At 41.0% G+C, this 27201-nt stretch overlaps 2 protein-coding genes across 3 annotated transcripts in view; both read left to right on the top strand.

Moving 5' to 3' along the window:
* LOC128696648 (dimethylglycine dehydrogenase, mitochondrial) overlaps window positions 1-19802 on the top strand; it is a 65270-nt gene extending 45468 nt beyond the window's left edge. The window contains exons 19-21 of the mRNA XM_053787970.2: window positions 15771-15872; window positions 18257-18391; window positions 19221-19802. Coding sequence (XP_053643945.2) covers window positions 15771-15872; window positions 18257-18391; window positions 19221-19316 — 333 coding nt within the window. The 3' untranslated portion in view covers window positions 19317-19802. The remainder of the gene's footprint in view (window positions 1-15770; window positions 15873-18256; window positions 18392-19220) is intronic.
* A 1755-nt stretch (window positions 19803-21557) lies between these two features.
* The window catches only part of ACOX1 (acyl-CoA oxidase 1), a 56060-nt gene continuing 50416 nt past the window's right edge, over window positions 21558-27201 (top strand). The window contains exon 1 of one of the 2 annotated variants that reach the window (XM_070094414.1): window positions 21558-21691. The gene's annotated coding sequence lies outside the window, so the exon portion shown is untranslated. Of the gene's footprint in view, window positions 21692-26252; window positions 26370-27201 lie in introns of those variants that run through there. The other variant, XM_070094415.1, reaches the window with a different exon arrangement.

The raw sequence follows: 27201 nt of genomic DNA, 5'->3' as shown, positions 1-27201 counted from the left end.
AGAGGTACGAACGTACACATGCGCATCCCGTGACGTCACACAAACAGTCACTCGGCCTAAGGGGTCTTCTATATAAACACATGGATGATACTATAATGCTCAGCTAATCTATACAACACATGTAAGGGGATTCAGCAACTATGCTGACAGCTCGGTCATGTTACGTATGTCGTCTCGACATACACTACTATCCTATAGGCTGAAGAGGCAGGTGGTTCTGGGCTGATTCTATACAATAACAAATTCATATATAACTTAGAACTAATGGATGGTATCATAATGGATGTTAACAAAATGAGTTTTACGTAATGCATTACAAACTATAAGAACAAATCATTGTACAATATGGGATGGAATTGATCGATCGATCTGTATTCATGCACTCTACGGATTCTGAGGAAGAATAAATATATATATACAAGGTGAAATTAACAGCAAAGGCATCTGGTGTGCACTCAGAACATTACTGTCAAATTCTCAGAATACGGAGGGAACGTGAATACGGAAAAAAAAAAAATCCTGAAAAACTAATCAGTTAATAACAAACAGTTGACAATTTACATCATCTCGGACATCTATTTATACAGACTATGTACATTTAAACCCAATTCTGCGAGGGTGAGGTTTACATATGCAGAATGGTTATCATCTCTGGGGGGATCGAATTCCTCTGCAATGGCTAACACATGCCTTGACTGAGGGAGAATTGAACGAGTATCTACAAAAGATACTTGTGGGTTTCTCATTACTTGTCGAGTATGCAAGGAGTAATGACATTCAGGTTGATTATCTGACTGAGTATCTGAGGTAGAGGGTACAGAGTCAAGAGGATTTTCAGCATCTGTCACATTAGTCTGGGTAGCAATATCATCAACATCGCATACTAATTTCATATGATCTAAATGCGATTCTTTGTACTTATCAGTACTAATTTCTCTAACCTTATACTTATTGCCAGAGATATGCTCTACAACTCGATAGGGTCCGACAAACTTTTGATCGAGCTTAGGCATTGCGGATGTTTTGTTGAAATTTGTCAGCATTACTCTCGAACCTACTTTGACTTTTGATGGCTTAGCACGGCTATTAGTTACTCTAGTAAATTCTGCTGTTGATTTATGAAGTGTTTCACGGATTCTTCTAAAAACACTTTGAGCCATGCTGGTACGAGTTGCTACGAAATCATCAGGGTTGTAATTAGGTTTCGGAGTGGAATATAACAACTCATAGGGTAAACGCTTGTCTACACCATACAATGCATAATGTGGAGTATCACCTATGGAAGCATTGTAAGCAGAATTTATGGCACATTGGACATCTGGTATAACTTCATCTCAAGTTTCACTATTGGGGTTGATAGTGGCTCTCAGGACATCAAGTACTTTCTTATTGGTTCGTTCGGCTAACCCATTGCTGGCAGGATGATGAGGAACAATGGTGGATTTAGAGATCTTGTATAAAGTACACAAATTTTCAAGAATCTCATTACAGAATTCACCTCCATTATCTGTTACTAAGGACTTTGGGGTGGTATGCCTGCAGATAATGCGTTCTTTAAACGCTTTAGCTACTGTCTCAGCAGTCTTATCTGCAATAGGAACTAACTCACAATATCTGGTGAAATGGTCTACCATAACACACAGATGTTTGTTGCCTAAAAGGGAACATTTAAAATTGGTTAACAAGTCAAGGGCAACTCTTTCCCACGGTTCGCTAGTGGTTGGGTACACTTGGATTGGATTAGGACCATTGACATTTCCTGTATGTTGCATACAAACACTACATTTCTTAACATACTCTGAAATGTCAGTTGCCATACGTGGCCAGAAGTATTTCATTCTGGCTTGTTTCACAGAACGATCCATACCAGGGTGTGCAACACCTGGTGCATCATGAACTAGCTGTAGAGCTACGTTCACTAGTGACTGTGGAATTACTAACTGGTACACTCTTCTGCTTGGAGTACCCAACTCGGCTGTTCGATACAGTAATTCTTGGCTCATTACAAAGTCACTAATGGGTGCTGGTGGCTTCACAGTAAGAATAAGATCTTCCTGGAACAGGAATCGAATCACACCAGTGTAGTGATACTGCTCCTGTGGGGAGCAGCAGCAGGATAATACTGCACCACCTCTCAGGGCCCTTAACAACAACAACAGTTTGGTGTGTGTCATGGGTGCCAACGGCTGCTGAAGGAGGGTATCAGATTACATGGTGAGTTTAAATATGTGACCTGTAGTTATAACTTTTCTCTTGACATATGCAAGACATCACCATCCCTGTAGAAGCCGTTATTAGATGTACTAGTCATTATATTTTGTTGTTGCAGAAGTACTATGAAGATTCTATGTTCAATGAAGCCTAGAGATAAGGCCTGTGTTTCTATCACAACAATTTATTGAACATAGAATCCTGGGCTACCTGGTGGTGATCCTGCGCTAGACTACATCACAACATGGAGTGTTTACTGAAACCTGAGAGGCTAGATTGTGACCCCAGCTTATCAACGGCTGCTCAGGAATGGAAGCACTGGTTTAAGACTTTCGAAAACTTCTTGGGAGCCCTTCCTAAAGAAGATCTAGATAAACTAAGTATGCTCATCAATTCTGTGTCACCTAAGATATATGAGGCTATTTCTGAGTGTAATACCTACGAAGATGCTATCAAAACCCTCAAGTCTCAGTATATTAAACCTACAAATGAAATCTTTGCACGCTATCGCCTTGCAACTCGCCGCCAGCAGATTGATGAATCCTTAGAGGAATACCTTCAAGCACTGAAAATTTTAGGTAAGGACTGTCACTTCCAAGCAGTGGCAGCTGCTCAGTATTGTGAAGAGTCCATCAGGGATGCTTTTATCAGTGGCCTGCAATCACCAATAATAAGGCAGCGTTTATTGGAGAATAAAACTCTCGACTTAGCCACTGCCTTTGACCAGGCAAGAGCTCTAGATTCAGCCCAAAAGAATTCTGAAGTATACAGTACCACTCAGCCTTCTTGAGTGGTAAGTGCTGCAATTCCTGACCAAGACTCTTGCAATGAAGTTACTGTGGAACCTGCCTCAGTGACAGCAGCAGCAGGTACGGTGTGTTTCTTTTGTGGGTTTTCAAGACATCCACGTCCAAAGTGTCCTGCTCGTGAAGCAATGTGCCGTAAATGCCACAAGAAAGGTCACTTTGCTAAAGTATGTCGTGCTAATGCATCAACAAGAGCTAGTGCCTCCACACATTCCAGTGATCATGCGACACTAGCAACAGTGACTTCTGCGGCTACTCCAAATTCACTGTCAAAGGCAGTTGTGAAAGTATTCATCAAAGGAACAGAAGTAGATGGTCTTATTGATAGTGGCAGCTCAGAGAGTTTCATCAATCTTGACTTAGTTAAACGCCACTCCTTGACTGTACATCACTCATTAGGTACCGTTTCCATGGCATCAACATCTCTCTCTATTCAGACCTTAGGGTTTTGTAAGGTAAATCTCAGAGTTAATGGAAAGGATTATCAAGATGTACATTTAACTATTCTGCCACAACTGTGCTCTGATGTTATCCTTGGTCAGGACTTTCAGAAGCTGCATGGTAGTGTCACCTTAACATATGGAGGTGAACTGCCTCCTCTTGTTGTCTGTGGACTTAGCACTTTAAGGGTAGACCCACCAAAGCTGTTTGCAAATCTTACCGCGGATTGCCATCCTATATCAGCTAAGTCACGCCGCTATTCTTATGAGGATCGGATGTTCATTGAGAAAGAAACTCAGAGGCTGCTGAAGGAGGGTATTATAGAACCGAGTAATTCCCCTTGGTGTGCACAGGTTGTTGTTGTTAAAGATGATTATAGGAAACGGAGACTGGCTATCGATTACTCTGAGACAATCAACAAATTTACACTTCTTGATGGGTACCCTCTACCTCGAATTGATGATACAGTGAACAAAATTGCTCAGTACTATGTGTTTAGCACAATTGATCTACAGAGTGCCTATCATCAAGTCACTATAAGGAATGAAGATAAACCATACACAGCATTTCAGGCTAGTGATGGCCTGTATCAGTTTACCAGAGTCCCTTTTGGAGTTACCAATGGGGTAGCCTGCTTCCAACGAATTATGGATTCACTCATTCAGGAAGAGCAACTCATGGGAACTTACGCGTATTTAGATAATGTTAACATTTGTGGCAAGACCCAGGAGGAACATGATGCAAACCTTGATAAGTTTTTGGAAGCCGCCAAGAAGAAAAATATCAGTTACAATGAGGAAAAGTGCACTTTTTCAACTAAAAGGCTTAGCATCCTTGGTTATGTAGTGGAAGGAGGTTCAATATTCCCAGACCCTGAACGACTACGACCTCTACGGGAACTTCTAATGCCTCAAGACAAAAAGTCACTCCGAAGAACTCTTGGGGTCTTTGCTTATTACTCACAATGGATCTACAACTATTCAAGTGACAAAGGAAGCAGAAGCCGCTTTCCATACTCTCAAACAGGACATTGAAAACTCAGTAGTTCAAGCCATTGATGAGTCCCTACCATTCGAAGTGGAAACGGATGCATCTGACATTGCCATTGCTGCAGTCTTATCTCAGGCAGGACGACCAGTAGCCTTCTTTTCGAGAACTTTTCAAGGATCAGAGAAATGTTACGCTGCTGTAGAAAAGGAAGCCCAGGCTATCATAGAAGCAGTTCGCCACTGGAGGCATTATTTAACTGGTAGACATTTCACCATAAGGACTGACCAACGGTCCATGATGTATATGTTCGACAAGAAGCACAAAAGTAGGATAAAGAATGACAAGATATTACGCTGGAGGATGGAACTATCGTGTTATGACTTTGATATTCTGTACCGACCGGGTCAAGAGAACATCTCACCTGATGAGATTAAGACACATGTGCAACATCTGGGTATCTTTATTGTAGACGTTTCGCCATCCAGTGGCTTTATCAATACAAATTCTAGGACATAACTTGAAGACAGTAGAACTATGTACAGAAGATGAGGTAATCAGTCCCTCAACCTAGGAGTAGGTGCGAAGAGCACCATAGTCGTGGAGATTCTGAAGCAGAAGAAAGGATCCTGGCGCTTATATAGTAACGTCAGGTGTAGCAGACGAGGGCATATTCACTGGTAGGCGGGATTCCCCAGTGGAAGTAGGTCCTTCCCAAAGAGATGGGTTAGTTGTAGTAGTAGTTGTCGTAGTCGTGAAGGTTATGTACATGTCCTCAGAATTAAGATTCCATGATGTTGCAGTGTCTGACAAGTTGTGTACGAATGGTATATAATACCGACAAGATGAGATTAAGACACATGTGCAACATCTGGGTATCTTTATTGTAGACGTTTCGCCATCCAGTGGCTTTATCAATACAAATTCTAGGACATAACTTGAAGACAGTAGAACTATGTACAGAAGATGAGGTAATCAGTCCCTCAACCTAGGAGTAGGTGCGAAGAGCACCATAGTCGTGGAGATTCTGAAGCAGAAGAAAGGATCCTGGCGCTTATATAGTAACGTCAGGTGTAGCAGACGAGGGCATATTCACTGGTAGGCGGGATTCCCCAGTGGAAGTAGGTCCTTCCCAAAGAGATGGGTTAGTTGTAGTAGTAGTTGTCGTAGTCGTGAAGGTTATGTACATGTCCTCAGAATTAAGATTCCATGATGTTGCAGTGTCTGACAAGTTGTGTACGAATGGTATATAATACCGACAAGATGAGATTAAGACACATGTGCAACATCTGGGTATCTTTATTGTAGACGTTTCGCCATCCAGTGGCTTTATCAATACAAATTCTAGGACATAACTTGAAGACAGTAGAACTATGTACAGAAGATGAGGTAATCAGTCCCTCCACCTAGGAGTAGGTGCGAAGAGCACCATAGTCGTGGAGATTCTGAAGCAGAAGAAAGGATCCTGGCGCTTATATAGTAACGTCAGGTGTAGCAGACGAGGGCATATTCACTGGTAGGCGGGATTCCCCAGTGGAAGTAGGTCCTTCCCAAAGAGATGGGTTAGTTGTAGTAGTAGTTGTCGTAGTCGTGAAGGTTATGTACATGTCCTCAGAATTAAGATTCCATGATGTTGCAGTGTCTGACAAGTTGTGTACGAATGGTATATAATACCGACAAGATACCTACACCTGACGTTACTATATAGGAGCCTTTCTTCTGCTTCAGAATCTCCACGACTATGGTGCTCTTCGCACCTACTCCTAGGTTGAGGGACTGATTACCTCATCTTCTGTACATAGTTCTACTGTCTTCAAGTTATGTCCTAGAATTTGTATTGATAAAGCCACTGGATGGCGAAACGTCTACAATAAAGATACCCAGATGTTGCACATGGGTCTTAATCTCATCTTGTCGGTATTATATACCATTCGTACACAACTTGTCAGACACTCAACATCATGGAATCTTAATTCTGAGGACATGTACATAACCTTCACGACTACGACAACTACTACTACAACTAACCCATCTCTTTGGGAAGGACCTACTTCCACTGGGGAATCCCACCTACCAGTGAATATCCCCTCGTCTGCTACACCTGACGTTACTATATAAGCGCCAGGATCCTTTCTTCTGCTTCAGAATCTCCACGACTATGGTGCTCTTCGCACCTACTCCTAGGTTGAGGGACTGATTACCTCATCTTCTGTACATAGTTCTACTGTCTTCAAGTTATGTCCTAGAATTTGTATTGATAAAGCCACTGGATGGCGAAACGTCTACAATAAAGATACCCAGATGTTGCACATGTGTCTTAATCTCATCTTGTCGGTATTATATACCATTCGTACACATCTCACCTGATGCATTCTCTAGGTCCCACTATGGAGCAGCATGTCATGATTTGCAATCACTCTCAGCGCTCCACAAGGCTTTGTGTCACCCAGGAGTTACACGCCTGTACCATTTCGTCAAATCAAAGAACATGCCCTACTCAGTGGAAGATGTGCGACAAGTGATCAGAGCATGCAGAGTATGTGCAGAGCGCAAGCCAAACTTTCATCAGCCAGAGAAGACTCATCTCATAAAATCCACCCAGCCTTTCGAGAGACTGAATATAGATTTCAAAGGACCTCTACCAAGCACAAATCAGAATAGGTATTTCCATAACATAGTAGATGAATATTCAAGGTTTCTCTTTGTATTCCCCTATGCAAATATGACTGCTTCAACTGTTATTAGTTGTCTTTCACAGTTGTTCTCTATTTTTGGTATGCCAGCTTATATCCATTCAGACAGGGGATCCTCGTTCATGGGTAACGAACTTCAGGAGTTTTTGTCTAGCAAAGGTATTGCCTGCAGCAGAACAACAAGCTACAACCCTCAAGGCAATGGTCAAGTGGAGCGGTTCAATGGTACTATATGGAAGGCAGTTACAATGACATTGAAGTCGCGCAATCTACCTGTTCAACACTAGCAAACTGTCCTACCTGATGCTCTTCACTCTATTAGATCATTGCTGTGCACAGCTACTAATGCAACCCCTCATGAAAGACTCCTCAACTATTCACGTCGTTCCTCTACGGGAGCCTCCGTGCCCACTTGGTTATGTTATCCTTGACCCGTTCTCCTGAAGAGTCACTGTAGGATGAACAAGACGGATCCTTTAGTGGAAGAGGTAGAGCTCCTGCAAGCTAATCCACATTACGCCCACATTCGCTACCAAAATGGTGAAGAGACTACAGTATCTACAAGACATTTAGCCCCAGTTGAAATCCCCATTAGTGTGGAATCTCGAGATACACCAATAGATGTGAAAGATGCTTCATTTTCTCCTGGAAAGCCCCTTGAGACTACCCCTACGAATCTCAAGATACACCAATAGATGTGAAAGATGCTTCATTTTCTCCTGGAAAGCCCCTTGAGACTACCCGTACGGAAATAGAGGATTCTGCTCCAGCAGTTAGTCAAACCCCACTGGAAAATGAACCTGGTGAAGAGGCTCAAGGGCTACGAAGGTCGGGAAGTGTACGTCGCCCACCTAACAGTTTGGGAGATTACTGTCTCTGATATTTTAGAAGGGGGAGATTGTAGTGATACTGCTCCTGTGGGGAGCAGCAGCAGGATAATACTGCACCACCTCTCGGGGCTCTAAACAACAACAACAGTTTGGTGTGTGTCATGGGTACCAACACATGGTGTGTGATTCTCTTCTCTTCTATCCCTATATTAGTGATGCAGATTACATGGTGAGTTTAAATATGTGGCCTGTAGTTATAACTTTTCTCTTGACATATGCAAGACATCACCATCCCTGTAGAAGCCGTTATTAGATGTACTAGTCATTATATTTTGTTGTTGCAGAAGTACTATGAAGATTCTATGTTCAATAATGCCTAGAGATAAGGCCTGTGTTTCTATCACAACAACCAGACCATATGGGATCTGTTCTTTGGGCATTTTTGACGTCCTCGACAGTAAATGGAGGATCTGCAGTAACTACACTAACGTGTTGCGATAAAGCATGTATCTACATTTGACTTGCCAGGTAAATGTTCAAAAGTGGGATTAAACTCTTGGATGGTCAAGGTCCATCTGGCTAACCTTCCAGTAGGCTGTTTGTTCTGGAATAAAGGTATCAGTGGTGCATGGTCTGTCAAGACATGAACAGGGTACTGGTAAATAATGTCTCGGAAGTGCTTTAAAGACCATACTATTGCTAAAGCTTCTTGCTCCATTACTGTATAATTATGTTCAGCCTTTGTAAGGACTCGGCTAGCTAATGCAACTGCGTTGTACTTGCCATCAGTCTTCTGAGCTAGTACAGCACCTATGCCAATTGAACTAGCATCAGTTGTCAGATAGAAGGGCTTAGAAAAATCTGGGAATTTCAAAATAGGAGATGTTAGCTTTTCTTTTAGAGTTTGGAATGCTCTTTCTTGACAGAAGGTCCAAATGAAAGGAGCATCTTTCTTAAGCAATTCAGTCAGCGGAGCTGCTATTGAAGAAAAATTTTCAATGAAAGATCTGTAGAAACCTGCTAGACCCACAAAGGATCTTACAGCATCAGCAGTTTTGGGAGTTGGAAAATTTAGTACTGCCGTTACTTTACTTTGATCAGTCGTAACCCCTCTAGGAGTGACTATGTAACCCAGAAACTTAATTTCTGATCTGAAAAATTGACATTTAGACAGTTTGATCTTTAAATAGGCTTCTTCAAGCTTACCAAGTACTACATCAAGTCTTTTCAGGTGTGTATCCACATCTTCAGACATGACGATTATGTCGTCTAAGTACACCATAAGTGCTTTACCTATAAGACCTCTAAAGATGTTGGTCATGAGTCTAGAGAATGTGATAGGTGAGGATCGTAATCCAAAAGCCATTCGAAGGAAGTGATAATGACCTGTGGGAGTAGAGAATGCAGTTAACTCTTGGCTGTCCTCGTGAAGAGGGACTTGCCAAAACCCTTGTAACAAGTCCAGGGTCGAGAAGACTTTGTTATCTCCGATATTGTGTAAAAGATCACCTAGTACAGGAAGTGGGAAGCGATCTGGAATAATTTTCGCATTTAACTTCCTAAAGACAATCACCGGGCGCAAAGTGCCGTCCTTCTTAGGCACTAGGATCAAGGGCGCATTCCAGGGTGAATTGCTATGTGCAATAACTCCATCATCGAGCATCTGATTGATCAGTTCTTCTGCAACAGCAACTTGGGAATGAGGCATTCTGTATGCAGGTATATAGATAGGTCTAGTACCAGGTTCAAGTGGAATACGATGGGGCAATAAGTTCATTATACCCATCTTCTCACCTGGTAAGGCAATGGCTTTATGATGTTTGTTCAACAGCGTCAACAAGCGCTGGACTTCGTCTGGGAAATCAGTGGGAGCTATGTCTTTCTCCTCAACTGGTAGGATGGATTGATCCAGTGGAGTGGATGAGGTCTCCACTGTTGAAATAGCACCGACCCACTGGTCAGGTGGCACGTCATCCTGTACTTGAACAGGGTAAGGATAGTGAACTAGGTCAACGAGATTGGTATTTGCTCTGAGACGAACACTGTGACCCGAAGTGTTAGCAAGGAATAAATGGATCTTACCGTCTCTTACAACGTGTAAGGAAGGTTCAACAAATAAACCCTTGACCTTGCAGGAATCACTGTCAACTAGGACGTTATCACCATCTGGAACATTAGGAACAACAACAGACACTCTAGTGAGAGCACTAGCCGCAATAGAGACGTCTTTCTGCAGACGGCATGTGACATCAACAAGAGATGGCATTACTAGTTTCAAGTAATCGTTTTCTGACAAGGCATCCCCTGTGGAGAAACTACTACTCGAACTAGCAGTCATTGCAGGGATAGGCTGTGCACTCAAGGCAGTCTGAGTGTCCCCGGACACTTGAGGCAACAGAACACTATCTTGCATGTCTGAAGATGTAGGTGGAACACAGATGGGAGTGACAGAGTTACCAGTGCCTGACCACTTGGGTACGCTACTGGAGAATGCATTGGCTTGTAAGGACTTAATTCATACATCATACTCTGCGGCAGTATGGCAGATTTCTGATCCAAGCTGGTAACCCCAAAATGGGACGATCAAGTCGTCAATTTGGGCATGCCATCGGTACAGGTCGAGCACAATGCGTAAGTCTCGCATGGAAGCAAATCCCAGTAGAAGGTCACCAGGGAAAGTAATCTGGTCGACAACAAGAAAAGCAGCAGTAAAGTCTCTGCCTTGGATAGTAAAGGTGAGCGAAGTCTGACCTCGGACTCGCAGAAGGGAACCAGCTACTCCGCTAAGGGAGGTTACAGTAGTTGGTTCAACGAGGAGGACACGTCGTAACTGCTTCTCTTTAAACACGCTAGACCTGATGATATTAACTTGCGCACCAGAGTCCATGAACACATGAACGGGCGCATTATGGACAGAAGCTTGTACTAAAGGACCAATCGTTTCATTAGGAGTTATACGCAAACAGAAAGGTGGGTTGTCATCGGAGAAGGCATTTTCTACTTCATCCCCAAATTCCTCTATTTCAGAGACGTGTGAAGCAGCATCAACAGCAGGGTTGTCATTCTCAGGGCTGGCTAAGGCTTCATAGGAATTTTGAACTTGGATGGTGTACTCGTTATCACCTACTACTGTCACGACTAGACGAGTAGACTTGGGTGCTCGGATTCCCCTGAATTGGAAGAATGAGCCTGGTTCTGGTTAGTTTGAGAACCACGACGTCTGTTTCCTCTCCTGGCTCTGCAGTTGGAATGGCCACGGAAAGATCTAGAGTACTGCAGGTTGTAGAGAGCATTGCACTCAGATGTGTCATGTCCATGAATTCTATGATAAGTACAGTAGGGAAGATCTGACTGGTACTCATCATCAGTATGACGCTTCTTAAGGTGACTTTTATGACAATTAATAGCAATATGCCCACGGTAACCACAATTGTAGCAAGTTCTTTGACTGTGGGTACTGTACATACTACGGGTGCTAAGGGAATGATGGCTCTTAACACTAGCTTTGGATGATGGACGCGAGTGATTAAGGTTGGGAGTTTTGGTAGTAGCAGGAACTAGAGGAGGTACAGGAGTGGACAAAGTGGTTGGTGTAGACTTATGATAAGGGAAGGTTCCCTCGGGACACAAATTTCGTACATGGATGAGAGCTGCGAGCGGTCCCATAGTAGCATCTAGCGGACTTGAATTGTACACATACATAGATGTCGGTGGCATTAGTTGTTTAATAACTCTGAATGCGGCTAATTTGGCAAACCCTTCAAGGGCTGGTTTATCGTTATCTTTAAGGTACTTGGAATTTTGACCTGCTTTAACAAATGAGGACATTAGATTATTAAGACGAAGGGCAAACTCATCTAATGACTCTTCTGGTCTCGGAGCTGTGCAAACTAATTCTTTGAGAATGACAAACGGATCGGTTTCTCGCACCGGTTCAAGATAGTTATGAATTAACTGTTCATAATCTTGCCACCTGGTTAGATCTTAAAAGTCCTTCATACGAATTAAGTTGAATACATGTGAGGCGGCTGGAGAACGGGCTAGACTCTCCTTACCGATACTGATTAAACAACTCTCAGATAGAAGACCATCAACTGAAACATCAGCTCTGGCTCGAACAGCAGTAAACCAACCTTCAAGGTTGTCTGCGTTACCGTTGAACAATGGCATAGCATCATACGGATCACGACTAAAATTACGCAGGCTAGAAGTCTGAGTGTATCTATCGTTTGATAAGGAGTTACTCGAATTTTGGGCTGATGTATTAATGGTTGTACTAGCAGCATGTGCTGAGGCATCGCTTGAAAAAATTTGAGACATGTTTGCAAAATGTAAAACAAGAATTTAGAGAAACAAAAGAAAACGTAACTGAGGAACACACAACACAGTGAACTTAAATGGGAAGAAAATGCTTAACTATTCTGCATAAGTAATTAAAAATTGACAGGTCACACAGTAAGCAAAGAAACTCACAGTCACAGAGAAAATGCTTATATGAACAAACAACACTTTGAAAATCAAGAGAACTTGTACTTTACTCAAATCTAATTTGCTCAACTTTTACTTTAAATAGAATGAATGGCACAGTGAGTTGTCTTTACTTTCAATGCAATAGGGAAATACACAATAAAATGATAAATCAATAAAAAAAAAAATTAAATTGGACTCAGTAAAGCTTGTGCAAAATAAAACAAACTGGGACACAATTCACTGAAATAAAATAAAATGGCACAGAAAGAATAAAATATTATGCACAGAACAGAGCATATGAAACTGCACTGAAATAAACTGTAGCAATATTGCAAATAACAACTGCTAATCAGAAAGTACTGCACAACACTGCATAAAATTTCTGCAAGAAAAATTTTAATGGCAACACAATCCTTGCACAAGAATTATTGCAAAATGAGTCAATGTGCAATAATAAAAAAAATATTGAAGATTACTTGTCGGTTTTTCAAACCATTCATCACAAAAAAAATATTACACACACAAGAAAAGAAATATATCAAGGAATGAACTGATTGAACACTTTAACTCTTAACTGCACTCAAGCAACACTTAACAAAGCAAAAGAACAATTTACTCTAAAAGAAGAACTTAAAAATTGCACTAAGAGTGAATTTGTTCAATGAAACATGAAAAAATAATAGGTGCTAAAACACAGAACAAAAAAAGTTTGAACACTTACAGTGATGCAGGACACAACACATCAACATAAACACAATGCTAGAATTTTCTTGCAATGAAACTTGATGTGTGAAAACTTTAATAAAATAATAATTATCTTGCTTGCACAAAACAATGGCACTATTGTCGGTGGAAATAAGACAAATTAGACACTGGCTAAATGAAAGAATATGAACACAAAAAAAATGTTCAACACATAGAGAACAAAAAAAAAGAATACACAAATGCTGGGATGAAAAAAATTATATATAACTGAGACAACACTGAGTCGTGATGCAGGATACAACTAAATAAATTACTGAATTAATTCACTGGAATACCGAGAACACTAGGTGATTCTGAAGTGTAAACACAAGTTCTATACTGCTCATATGTTGCATACACAACAAAGGAAAAACACTAAGTACTTACTTCAAGTGTATAAAAAGACACACAACACAACAGACATAAGATAATGCATGAAAATTAACACTGAATTAAGGAGATAAAAAGATTATTGCAAACAAACACTGAGTCTGATCGAGAGTCACTGAATGTCACTAAGAGAAAAAAATCACTGGAAACACAAAAAGAATGTCTCAACACTCGCAAATGTCTCTATGAAAAATATTATCGCTGTAACGACTTAGTGAAGAATAAGGTTGATGGTAGTGGAGAGTAGAGGAGACTGGTTGCTGACTCACTGCTCCTCAGCACACTTGATCAAAGAATTGCACTTAAATCGACGATAGACACACACAGGAGGCTTTCAACAGTTGGCGCCACTATCGAAGACACACTCTAGCTCTTGACCCCCTATGTGGTCCTTAAAATATGGTGCTATAACCCCTGGTAGTGTACCAAAACACTGGTAGAGGTTGGGTGAGTAGGTTAATGGCTGGGTGAGGCATCTGAGGCTGAGTGGTGAGTGGGTGGGTGGGTGGGCTTAACAGGACTAAGACCAGGGGTGGTGAGACACACGTGGTGAGTGGGCCTATGGAGCACTCAGAATGGCTTGGAGCTGAATCACAAGTGATGAAGACTGTACTCACGTGGCTTGCTTGAGTACTGGGGTAAGACACCTGGGTTAGTTGCTAGCTGGCTTATCTTAACCCTTCACACAGAATATCTTGATAACTTCTCACGATGAGCACAGCAGGGGTGGAAGCTGGCTTGGCAGGCAAAAGAACTGGATGGAGTAGGCTAGTTTGGGACTCGGTTGTTCTGACTCCCCCACCACTGACTGGAAGCTGGCTTATTTTGCAAACTCGGGTCAACCCCTCGGGAGTGATGCAAATAAGCAGATGAACACTAATACAAAGAGACTGACCAGTGAATAATGTAGTGGCTGGTAGAAGCTTGAGAGAGTAGCTGGCTTGAAGTAGCTGGCTGGGGTAGGTCGAGCGTACCCTGCTCGGCAGGCCTACTCACAAGATGTCGGCAGGCCCAGTGGAAATTTATCTCCAGAAATTGCTGTAATCGTCAGGATTACAGGCCCTCCGCTGTCACCATTTGTCGTAGGGGTTCTTAAAAAGGAGGTATCGAGGGTTGAAGGTAGACACACTGGTTGGATGGTAACGATATATTGTCAGACTCTGGTAATGGGAGATGGAGCCCAGCCTCTGCCTTGTCCTAGCCTATGTCAAACGCCAACTGAGAAGGAGGCAGAGGTACGAACGTACACATGCGCATCCCGTGACGTCACACAAACAGTCACTCGGCCTAAGGGGTTTTCTATATAAACACATGGATGATACTATAATGCTCAGCTAATCTATACAACACATGTAAGGGGATTCAACAACTATGCTGACACCACAAGAGGCATACATTATCGCATGGAAACTTTTTATTAAAAAAATAACTATAAGTTTTTGTCTGATGTTACAGTATATTGCCAGAGTTAACTTTATTAAAATTTCAATGTCGTCTTCAGAGGAGTCGTCTCTTGCTGTGACCAGAGTTGTCAGTCTTGTCGCCCTCACTCGAACTTAATACAAGAGTTGATTTTAATTCAGAGATTATTCTCGTCAACAAGTGTCAAGCACTTACATGCGCCATTAAAATTATGAAAAGCAACCATAGTTGGAGATAATACCTACTGTATACTAGGAAGGTGATTACTGCTGTAGGCTTCGGCATTTTATATACAATTGCCTAGTTTTGCTACATAGTCACCAACAATGTGGAAGTGCTAGAAAACTCTCGACTCCAGAGTATTAATGAAACTTGTGGCGACGTTTCGGCCAGAGTACAAGTCGGACCGAAATGTCGTCATACGTTTCACTACGCTGTCTGCGGGATATTTGTGTATTGTTCCACTCACGGTATTGTGGCTTTTTATTCTTTATGTAATATAATATTTGCCTGTCGTTAATCCATTTGTAAAGGAAATTTTGCAGGGAATTAATGTAATCTTCAATTTTCTCTTTTATGTAAATTTTTTAATCACCCAAAATATTGACGTAGTTATAAATGTTTTTGACAATAACACTGACGTAGAATGTAAACAGAGTTGTCTGGGATACGGCTCCTTATAAACACCTTACTGACAAGTATAAACATAATTGTATTATTACCAATATAACTTCCATATCTTAACGGTGAATTCTTCCTTTCCTCTTCATGTTTAGGGAGATTTCGTAGGACGAGCAGCAGTGCAAGATCTTCTAAAATATCGATCTCGGAGACATCTTGTATTGGTCAAAATAGACTCCACTGATGTTGACCCACATGTAAGTATAGTACTGTATAGACCCACATGTGAGTATATTATTGCATTGATTATTGATCACTGTACAATATTTATACACTTAGTGGCCACTTTATTAGGTACACCTGTACATCTGCTCGTTAATGTAAATATTTAATCTGTGAATCACGTGACAGCACCTCAGTGCCTAAAAGCATACAGACATAGTGAAGAGCTTCATTTGTTGTTCAGACCAAACATCAGAATGGGGAAGAAATGTGATATAATTGACTTTGACAGTAGAATAATTGTTGGTTCTAGATGGGGTAGTTTAAGTATCTCAGAAAGTGCTGATCTCCTGGGATTTTCACACACAACAGTCTCTAGAGTTTATAGGAATGGTGTGAAAAAACATAAAACTTCAAGTGAGTGTCACATCTGTGGGTAAAAACGCCATGATAATGACAGAGGTCAGAGGAGAATGTCCAGACTGGTTCAAGCTGACAGGAAGGCGACAGTAACTCAACAGTCGTCAGCAGAAAAGCATCTCTGAAGTGGATGGGTACAGCAAAAGAAGACCACAGAGGCTTCCAGTTCAGTTAACTAAGAACAAGAAACTGAAGTTATATTGGGCACAGGCTCACCAAAACTGGACAGATGAAAATTGCTAAAACATCGCCTGGTATAATTTCTGCTGAGACATGCAGTTGATAGGGTCAGAATTTGGAGTAAAACTTCCGGATGTGAGGAAACGGGAGATTTGGATCATAAATGTGCATGCGACAAATCTGCAGCAATTTCGTGATTCAATCATGTCAGCATGGACCGGGATCTTTCACGAATATTTTCAGCACCATGTTGAAACTATGCCACGAAGAATTCAGTTGTTCTGGGGAAAAAGATAGGTTTCTACCCAGCACTAGAAGCGTGCACCTAATGAAGTGGCCACTGAGTATATTTTTACTATTTTTTTTCTTACAAGCAATTTGATAATTAGCATTACAAACCGAGCACACATTAACAATAACACTGGTGTCGCTCATTCACTTGATGAATATGATATTGTGTATATGGACTTCAGTAAGGCTTTTGACAGGGTCCCACATCAGAGACTATTGAGGAAAATTAAAGCACATGGAATAGGAGGAGAAATTTTTTCCTGGATAGAGGCATGGTTGACAAATAGGCAGCAGAGAGTTTGCATAAATGGGGAGAAATCAGAGTGGGGAAGTGTCACGAGCGGTGTTCCACAGGGGTCAGTGTTGGGCCCCCTGCTGTTCACAATCTACATAAACGACATAGATGAGGGCATAAAGAGCGACATCGGCAAGTTTGCCGATGACACCAAAATAGGCCGTCGAATTCATTCTGACGAGGACATTCGAGCACTCCAGGAAGATTTGAATAGACTGATGCAGTGGTCGGAGAAGTGGCAGATGCAGTTTAATATAGACAAATGCAAAGTTCTAAATGTTGGACAGGACAATAACCATGCCACATATAAACTAAATAATGTAGATCTTAATATTACGGATTGCGAAAAAGATTTAGGAGTTCTGGTTAGCAGTAATCTGAAACCAAGACAACAGTGCATAAGTGTTCGCAATAAAGCTAATAGAATCCTTGGCTTCATATCAAGAAGCATAAATAATAGGAGTCCTCAGGTTGTTCTTCAACTCTATACATCCTTGGTTAGGCCTCATTTAGATTATGCTGCACAGTTTTGGTCACCGTATTACAGAATGGATATAAATTCTCTGGAAAATGTACAAAGGAGGATGACAAAGTTGATCCCATGTATCAGAAACCTTCCCTATGAGGATAGACTAAGGGCCCTGAAACTGCACTATCTAGAAAGACGTAGAATTAGGGGGGATATGATTGAGGTGTATAAATGGAAGACAGGAATAAATAAAGGGGATGTAAATAGTGTGCTGAAAATATCTAGCCTAGACAGGACTCGCAGCAATGGTTTTAAGTTGGAAAAAATCAGATTCAGGAAGGATATAGGAAAGTACTGGTTTGGTAATAGAGTTGTGGATGAGTGGAACAAACTCCCAAGTACCGTTATAGAGGCCAGAACGTTGTGTAGCTTTAAAAATAGGTTGGATAAATACATGAGTGGATGTGGGTGGGTGTGAGTTAGACCTGATAGCTTGTGCTACCAGGTCGGTTGCCGTGTTCCTCCCTTAAGTCAATGTGACCTGACCTGACTAGGTTGGGTGCATTGGCTTAAGCCGGTAGGAGACTTCGACCTGCCTCGCATGGGCCAGTAGGCCTTCTGCAGTGTTCCTTCGTTCTTATGTTCTTATGTTCTTATACACAATTAGTACACCCTTGTTGCTGAAACATTAGGGTACATATACCGTATTTTAACATGATGTAATGAATTATATTTTATAATGTAACTTTTCTGGTGTCTGCCAGGGCGATGAGACAGTATGGCTTTGTGGAAAAGTTGTTGGTAACGTTACAAGTGGATGTTTCTCGTACCATCTTGGGCAGTCTTTAGCATATGTGTACCTTCCACCGCTTCTGACAGTTCCAGGAACACAAGTGCAGGTAGACTATAACTCTTTAAAATGTTATTTTTTTAACCATATTTAAAGTGTTGTAAAAAGCTTTATATCAACTGCACAGAAAAGCGTAGTTTTGTTTTAAGAGAGATAATTACAAATAATAAACTCATATTGTTTTGGCTTCTTGCTTGCACCTTTTCCTTCTCCACTTTCCTATCAATTACCTGTTACCAAAATTGTCCCATAGGAACAGAGCCTCTTGCACAATACTGCACAACGTGTCCTTTTGTGTAAGGAAAGTTTAGGCTAAAACTATATGTACTGCTCTTAGCATTTATTGCCAAGAGCAGTACATATAGTACATATTCTAATTTCGGTCCAGTGAGGCGTTGTATATAATCCAGCACGGTTAAAACTGAACAAATGGTGAATTTAAAAGTCAAAGGTGTACAGCAGAGCAGAATATGAGTCCAATACTCTATAACTTAATCAGCTTTCTTCAGTCACTCCTGCTGTTACTAATTTTATCATACAATTTCAAGAGCTTTTCTTGATGCTTCTTTATACAAGTATTACATGAACCCACGTATATATATATATATATATATATATATATATATATATATATATATATATATATATATATATATATATATATATATATATATATATATATATATATATATATATATATATATATTATGATCTTTTTTCTCCTCCTATATTTGAGAAGGTATAACAGATAGATGAATCTTCAGCAGGTCAGAAAATACCCCACATCATTTAGTGAAATATTTCATGTTGACATTATTTTGTTTAAGTTTTATGGTGTTTGATGCCATGACTCACTATCAGACAATATTCATTTACAGGTAGAGGTCCTGGGTGAGCTTCACAGTGCCAGTGTGCTGGCTGGCCCTCCTGTCCTCACCCACACAGCACGAGCTAAACTACAGAAACAAGACTGAGACTGGAAATGTGGTCGCTTTACATAAACTAAATAATAATTAGCCAGCTTCCTCAGCTACTCGTGAGCGAGTAGCTGAGGAAGCTATTTGGAGCGGTTTTTTTAATGTCTTGATCAGTGCATACGTGCTGTTACATATAACTTTTCGGTATCGCCATATCAGTTCCTTCTCTCCTGATAAGTAAATAATGAGTTCTGAAGACTGAAGTGCCTGCAGTATCTGTACCAAAAAATATGACATCATTGCTACCTACATTTTTGTGATATTAGTTTACGGTTTTCTTATATAACTGTCTGATGCATTTTCATTGTCATAAAAGAATTAAGATGTATATATCACAAACTGTTATCTGTGGGGGCGGACATGTGTAATAAACTGCTAAGGTTGCCAATAATCAAAATAACACTAGTGTGAGGTGGTAGGGTGAATTTCACTTGTTGCTTGTAACATATGGCTTCCATTTTTTTATTAAACTTTTCCACTGAAGCTTAGTATTTTTGCACTTCGGTGTACTAACAACCCGCTTGGCTCTGTGATATCTGAAACGTACAGAGTCTGAGACTGCCAGAATACGATCAAGGTACAGCCACGGTTAAAGGTCACTCGTGATACACCCGTGGCGGGCATGTGTGTATAAGTATAACTTCTACAAATCCTTGTGATGTGGCAAGCCCTGATAAGCATTTGCCTTGTATCAGAGAAAATTTACCCTCCTATCCGTTGTTAGTCTTGCAACATTGCATAGCTTCTGATAACTCAAGAGAGTGCGAAAGATCTTGAACTAAAAATTTCTATCTCCACGTGGCTTGTCCTGCTTATTAAGATCTGTTTGCCCTCTCTGTCTCTCTATTCGGCACGACATGTATGTATATATATATATATATATATATATATATATATATATATATATATATATATATATATATATATATATATATATATATATATATATATATATATATATATATATATATAATGTTTTAATTAATTCAGGTTTTCAGATAAGCAAAGATTCTATGTGAAGCTCGCATCACTAGGACATATGATAAAAACAAAATGTCAGATCGTTCTACAAGAGACTACAAGTTTATTATAAATCCTGCCACCTTCTTTACTACAGAAATCCTGCCACCTTCTTTACTACAGAAATCCTGCCAAATTCTTTACTACAGAAATCCTGCCACCTTCTTTACTACAGAAATCCTGCCACCTTCTTTACTACAGAAATCCTGCCAAATTCTTTACTACAGAAATCCTGCCACCTTCTTTACTACAGAAATCCTGCCACCTTCTTTACTACAGAAATCCTGCCACCTCCTACTCCTCAAATATCTAAGCGAGGAGTAAGTCTCGTCAATGAGAAAATGGAAGGAAAAAAATACATACAACAAGAAGTGCTGGAAACATTAGGTAAAGTTTAATAACTCAAGCAACATTCAGATAACTAAATCCTCTTCACTCACCCTGGGAGCAGAGTGTCTTGAATGTGAGTGATAGTTCATGAAGGGTACCTGAACTTGCACCGAACAGCAGGGGTGTTACTAGCACGTTAAGAGACAAGACGATAAGTGTCAGGGGCCCGAGACTGTTCAACTGCCTCCCAGCATACATAAGGGGGATTACCAATAGACCCCTGGCAGTCTTCAAGCTGGCACTGGACAAGAACCTAAAGTCGGTACCTGACCAGCCGGGCTGTGGCTCGTACGTTGGATTGCGTGCAGCCAGCAGTGACAGCCTGGTTGATCAGGCTCTGATCCACCAGGAGGCCTGGTTATAGACCGGGCCGCGGGGTCGTTGAACCCCGGAACTCTCTCCAGGTAAACTCCAGGTTAAGTAGAACGATATTTGTACCAGGTTTTATTGAGCGGTACACGCCAAGGGTATCTTTTAGGGTAGGGGGGAAATGTTTGTTATTGTCGCCCTGCTGTTCTGTAATCAGAGGCGAGAGTAGGTAGTGGATAGGTTGCAATAAATCTCATGTTGCTGAGATTATATGTATATTTATTATATGCTGTACTGAATTGTTTTTAAATAAAAATATAAAAAAAATAATCTTGTTCAGAGGGCACGTTAACATGCCAGTTAGTAGAACTTGAAGCTGTTTACGTGAAGCTTCCTTAAGTTATCAGCAAAATAAAATAAAAAAGCAGGAGGAAGAAAAAAAAATAAAATCAATCTCTTATCAAAACATAATATAAAGTGAGAGTTTTACTGTAAGCAAGTGTATTAAAGTTGAACTGTCATGCTGAATTCTAATAATTTCAAGGTTAGTGCACCCTGGGATGGCAACCGAGCCTCCAGCCGTCCCACAGTGCTGTCCAATATCTCTCAGTTCAGGGTAAACACTGTAACAGACATTACGCTTGATTGTTCAGGTGGGTAAAGCGATTTATTAGTAACTTATCAGTGCTATATAATTAAGCCTCTGTGGGTCGTCTGAGTATTACGTAAACTTTTCCCAGCAGTGTGTGAATGGGAACGCAATGGCGACTTATACCGTCTTGCCAATACATATCTCACTTAACATGACTGACACGTCGTCACATGATCTGTTTAGCAGTGTTCTTAATAACATCAAATTTGAGTTAAGCACAAATGACCTTTCATAGCAGAGATCATTGGTTAAGATGTCGGAAGCAAAATATTCTCATACATTAATAAAAATATCAAAATAAGCGCAAACTTTTCATCTTCTAGGTTATATTAAATAATAGATTTTCAATGGCGTACACTCTGAACAATTTATATGACATGTGTGTATACACCGAGAAATGCACTGTATAATTCCCGGTTAATTCTTGATTTTAGTCTGTTTTATGTGCATGTTGTAACAACTGGACATTGATGCCATGTTCAAACTTACACTGCATTAATCAAAGTTTTTTGTGTGAATATGGCGTAACTTCTTCTTATTTACAAGGCTTGTACTTAGTTTATAAATATAAGGCGGATTTAATAAATTTATTATCCGTGAAAGTTGTTTTGTCCACGTAAATAAATGTTCAATATTTTCTGAGATGAAAACGGGACGAATACTTTTTGTTTACAGATAAAAGTTTGTCAGACAACCTCTGTGTGGTTATCAATTATAAAATAGTTTGGTTTTTGTGATATACATTTTTAATCTAGTAGAGGAGCTTAACTTGATACAGAACATCCAGATAAATATATTTTAAAGCTGTCGGCTTTCTTTTTTGGGATCTAGGCTTGAGAGTGCCGGCGAAGAAATTATGTCCCTGAAATATACATAGGTCTGCCCGTGTAGGATAACAGGCCTGCCGATTAGTTCGTGATAGTTAAGTTAATCATCATTAACTAATCTAAATTAATGTCACTACAGTGCCATCTAAGTAAATGACACTATAAGTGTGGTTGTTCTTGCTGCTGGCTTCTCACAGTGCTTGGCAACATACTTGCCTCACACACTGCTTGGCAACTATGCGAGTCTTGCCACTCCCGTTTATCAACAGTCATCTTACCTTTGCATTTTTTGTGCCATACAACAGAGCCATACGACCCACACAGGTTTAACACTTGTTTTTTAAATGAATCATTGAGACCACTTAGTGACCACTTTTGTTACACCTGTTTCTTTTTCACTTCTTTGACTCCATTTTAGTCCACAGTTATTTTATTGAATGTTCAGTCACAGTGCTTATTATGCATGTTGTGATATCTGTTTATTGTATGTGTATATATATATATATATATATATATATATATATATATATATATATATATATATATATATATATATATATATAAATGGTCCAAGTCGGACCGAAACGTCGTCGTAAGCTCCTCTCTTCTAGTGCGGGTTATTTGTGTATCATGGGGATTGAAGATTGAGACACTTATGCAGCATATGGAAATCTTTATTCAGGAAACGTTTCGCCACACAGTGGCTTCATCAGTCCAATACAAAGAGGAAGGCGTAAGGAGAGGAGGAGAATGAGGTAATCAGTCCCTCAACCTGGAGTCGATGTGTTCAGTCCATCAATCTTGTAGAATGTACATTCTACAAGATTGATGGACTGAACACATCGACTCCAGGTTGAGGGACTGATTACCTCATTCTCCTCCTCTCCTTACGCCTTCCTCTTTGTATTGGACTGATGAAGCCACTGTGTGGCGAAACGTTTCCTGAATAAAGATTTCCATATGCTGCATAAGTGTCTCAATCTTCAACTTGTCGGTTTTTCAAACCATTCATCACATCATGGGGATTGCCAAAGGTGAGGGGGGGTGCCTTGGGTGCTTGCCGACGCAAAGAGAAAAAGGGGGTGGTGGCCCCTAGAGGAAAGCCACCTTTAGCACAGTTAGGTGCGTAACTATTAATGTTAATGGTTTGAAGTCTGTTCGAAAGTGTGTACAAATGCGTGAGTGGTTGACACGTTTTGCTGTGGATGTGTGTTTTTTGCAGGAACATAATCATAAGGAAGTTCGTTTGAGATTGATGGTTATGATAGTTATGTGTCCCACTCAAGACGTCTGAAAGGTGGAGTGGCCAGCCCGTTTGTGATGAGACATTGGGAGGAGGGAGGGGAGGGTCGGATGGCGCGAGTAGTGGGGCATCGGGGTAGTAGGAAGGTGGGTTTCGTAGGGGTATACGGGCCTGCAGAACATGACGTTAATATTAAAAATACTTTTGTTAAAGATGTCTTAGTGTATTATTTGAGGTCCCTACCGGAAATTACAGTGGTCGGTGGAGATGGGAACTGTGTGTTGCGTCGTAAAGACGTTGAACCGAGGGGGGCGGGTTATTGCTTACTTCTTTTGGGTGATTTGTTGTCTGGGCTGGGGTTGGGGGATGTGGGTGGAGGATTGGACTGGGGTATTGAGCATACTTTCGTGCGTAGAGTGCATGCGGCGCGTTTAGATAGGTTGTATGTGTCTCGGCGGGTGGTTGTAACCAAGGTGTGTGTTGGATGTCTTTTTCTCGGACCATCGCGGAGCTTTTGTGGAGCTCGAATGGGGGGAGTCTCCCGAAACGTTTTCCAGAATACTGGAAGTTGAAAACGAGGCTGTTGCTGTTGCAGATGATAGGACACTGTTTGCGGATATATGGGCATCGATAGGAGTTGAATCCTGGGAGGGGTGGTATTTAGTGCGGCGTTGGGACGAGATTGTGAAGCCTCAAATTAAGGATTTTTATGTGCAACGGGGTAAGGAGGCCAATTGCATGGAGTGTGGTTTTATGGGGTACCTGGAGGATCAACTACGGCAATGTTATGCGCAGGGATAGGCGTCTGGGGTTTACCAGTGGACGGGATTGACGCTATTAAAGATCAAATTCAGGTATTGAAAAATAAGCGTTTTGATGGGGCACGCATTTCAGGTGGGGTTGATGAGGCTTTGTGGGGTGACAAGCCGTCTGCCTGTGTCTTACGTAGTCAGACACAAATGCGCAAGGCGACTGAAATTATGAGTTTAGTGGTGAAGGATACAGTTGACGGGTATACCTGGAGTTTACCTGGAGAGAGTTCCGGGGGTCAACGCCCCCGCGGCCCGGTCTGTGGCCAGGCCTCATGGTGGATCAAGGCCAGATCAACCAGGCTGTTACTGCTGGCTGCATTCAGTCCAACGTACGAGCCACAGCCTGGCTGGTCAAGTACCGACATTAGGTGCTTGTCCATTGCCTGCTTGAAGACAGCCAGAAGTCTATTGGTAATCCCCCTTATGTATGCTGGGAGGCAGTTGAACAGTCTTGGGCCCCTGACACTTATTGTGTTGTCTCTTAACGTGCTAGTGACACCCTTGCTTTTCATTGGGGGGATGTTACATCGTCTGTCGAGTCTTTTGCTTTCGTTGTGAGTGATTTTCGTGTGCAAGTTTGGTACTAGTCCCTCTAGGATTTAGTGAGGGACAAGAATTAACGACAACTGAGGGGGATAAGTTTTTATGTCGATAAATGTAGTAGGCTCCAAATGCAGAGTAAAGGGGTGAGCAAGCATGCAATACTGGTAATGGGGAGGGGAGTACGTTGCTTGCGCGTTAGAAGATCACGATTGCCTTCTCATGGGTGGGCCTATATCTGAGGCAGAGGTGTGGGCGACGCTACAGGGAATGAGTACGAGGAAGGCGCCAGGTATTGATGGCATCCCTTGTGAATTTTATATACGACATTGGGAGGTAATTCGGGATTTTATGGTTCGTTTACTCAATGCAATGAAGGAGGGTGGGGTGTTAGGTCTGTCTCAGAGTACGGCGGTGTTGGTGTTAGGAAATGTGACGTGCCGTTAGCGATTAAAGACTATCGTCCCATTTCGTTGATGTGCAGTGACTATAAGCTATATGCGAAAATTTTGATGAATAGGATTAAGAAAGTGTTTGATAAGGTGATCCATAAGGGTCAGTTTGGTGTACCAGGTAGGTCGATGTATGATGGTCATGGGAATATGAGGGAGTTTGTTGAGGATTGCGGGGAGAGGGGGGGAGGGGTGGTGTTCTGGCTCTGGATTGGAGAGCCGCTTTTGATAGTGTGGAAAGGGAGGTCCTGTGAAGATTTATGAGATGGCAGGGATTTGGAAATGAGGTCGTCACGTGGGCCCGTTTGTTGTACAATGGGGCGGGATTTAAAGTGCAAGTTAATGGGAGGTTAGGTGTTTTCGTACCGTTGAGCAGGGGCATCGGATCGTCAGGGATGCACCATGTCTCAAATATTGCTTGCATGTCTTCAAGATCCGTTTTACTGGGCTGTATGTGGACGGGGAGTAGATTCGTGGTGGAGTTTGGGCAGTTCAACTTTTGTGTCTGCATGCTCATGTTCGGGAAGTGGTCTTTAAGTTTTTGCATGGGATCCTGCCGTCCAGGGTAGTGTTGTATAACAGGTGTTTGGGGGAGGACCTGGGTTGTCCGGCGTGCAGGGTGGATGAGTCTGCTTTTCATGGGGTGTGTTTCTGTGACACTTTAGATGTGGTACGTGCGTGGTTCAGTAGAGTTTTACGCTTGGTGGGGGCGAGTGGGTTGTTAGTGCTCCGGGCGTGTATAACGTGCGGTGTCGTATATAGTGGCCGATTATATTTGTGTCATGGGCTATGAGGAAGGTCGGAGGTAACAGTAGGATTCGGGTTTTAGCAGTAACGTTTTATAGGACGAAATGTCGAAATAAGTTGGTGAATGAGGGGAGATGGGAGAGAGACTTCCCGTCGGTGTATAAAGCCTTAGAGTTAAGAGATTTGAGATTGAGGTTCAGGGGTAATATAACGGGCTGGTCAACAGTGTCTAATTGTGTATGTCAAGTGAGTGAATGTTGTGTGATCCCGTGATTTATGTGCGTCTCCTATGTGATGTGGACGTCGCCATATCTGTTAAGGCTTTATGTATACAGCTTTTTTGCTTCGATACGAGTTGGATGGAGTATATATGTATTATGGTGTGTTTCCCGCAGAGTTGATTTTGTTTCTTATTATCCAGTTTATACTTGATGTGTTGTTATTGTGTTTTTAGTAGCACTAAAATGTCATATATATATATATATATATATATATATATATATATATATATATATATATATATATATATATATATATATATATATATATATATATATATATATATATATATATATATATACATATGTCGTGCCGAATATGTAAAACTGGTCAATTAGCAAGAACTCATTTAAAATTAAGTCCTTTCTGAAATTTTCTCTTATACGTTTAAAGATATATTTTTTTCATTAATGTTTATGTAAAATTTTTTAATTTTACACTAAAAGAATCTTAGAAAACTTACCTAACCTTATTATAACAAGAACAATTTTTTTAGCCAAACCCAACTAAATATATTTTAAATACGTTTACAGTAATTTAATACTAAACAAACACAATCAAATATATTTTTTTCGTTTGGTTCAGAATAATTTTGGCGAAATTATTGCATA

The sequence above is a fragment of the Cherax quadricarinatus genome, chromosome 46, assembly GCF_038502225.1.
Source record: "Cherax quadricarinatus isolate ZL_2023a chromosome 46, ASM3850222v1, whole genome shotgun sequence".
Classification (NCBI taxonomy): domain Eukaryota; kingdom Metazoa; phylum Arthropoda; class Malacostraca; order Decapoda; family Parastacidae; genus Cherax; species Cherax quadricarinatus.
This window is presented reverse-complemented; position numbering and strand designations above follow the sequence as displayed.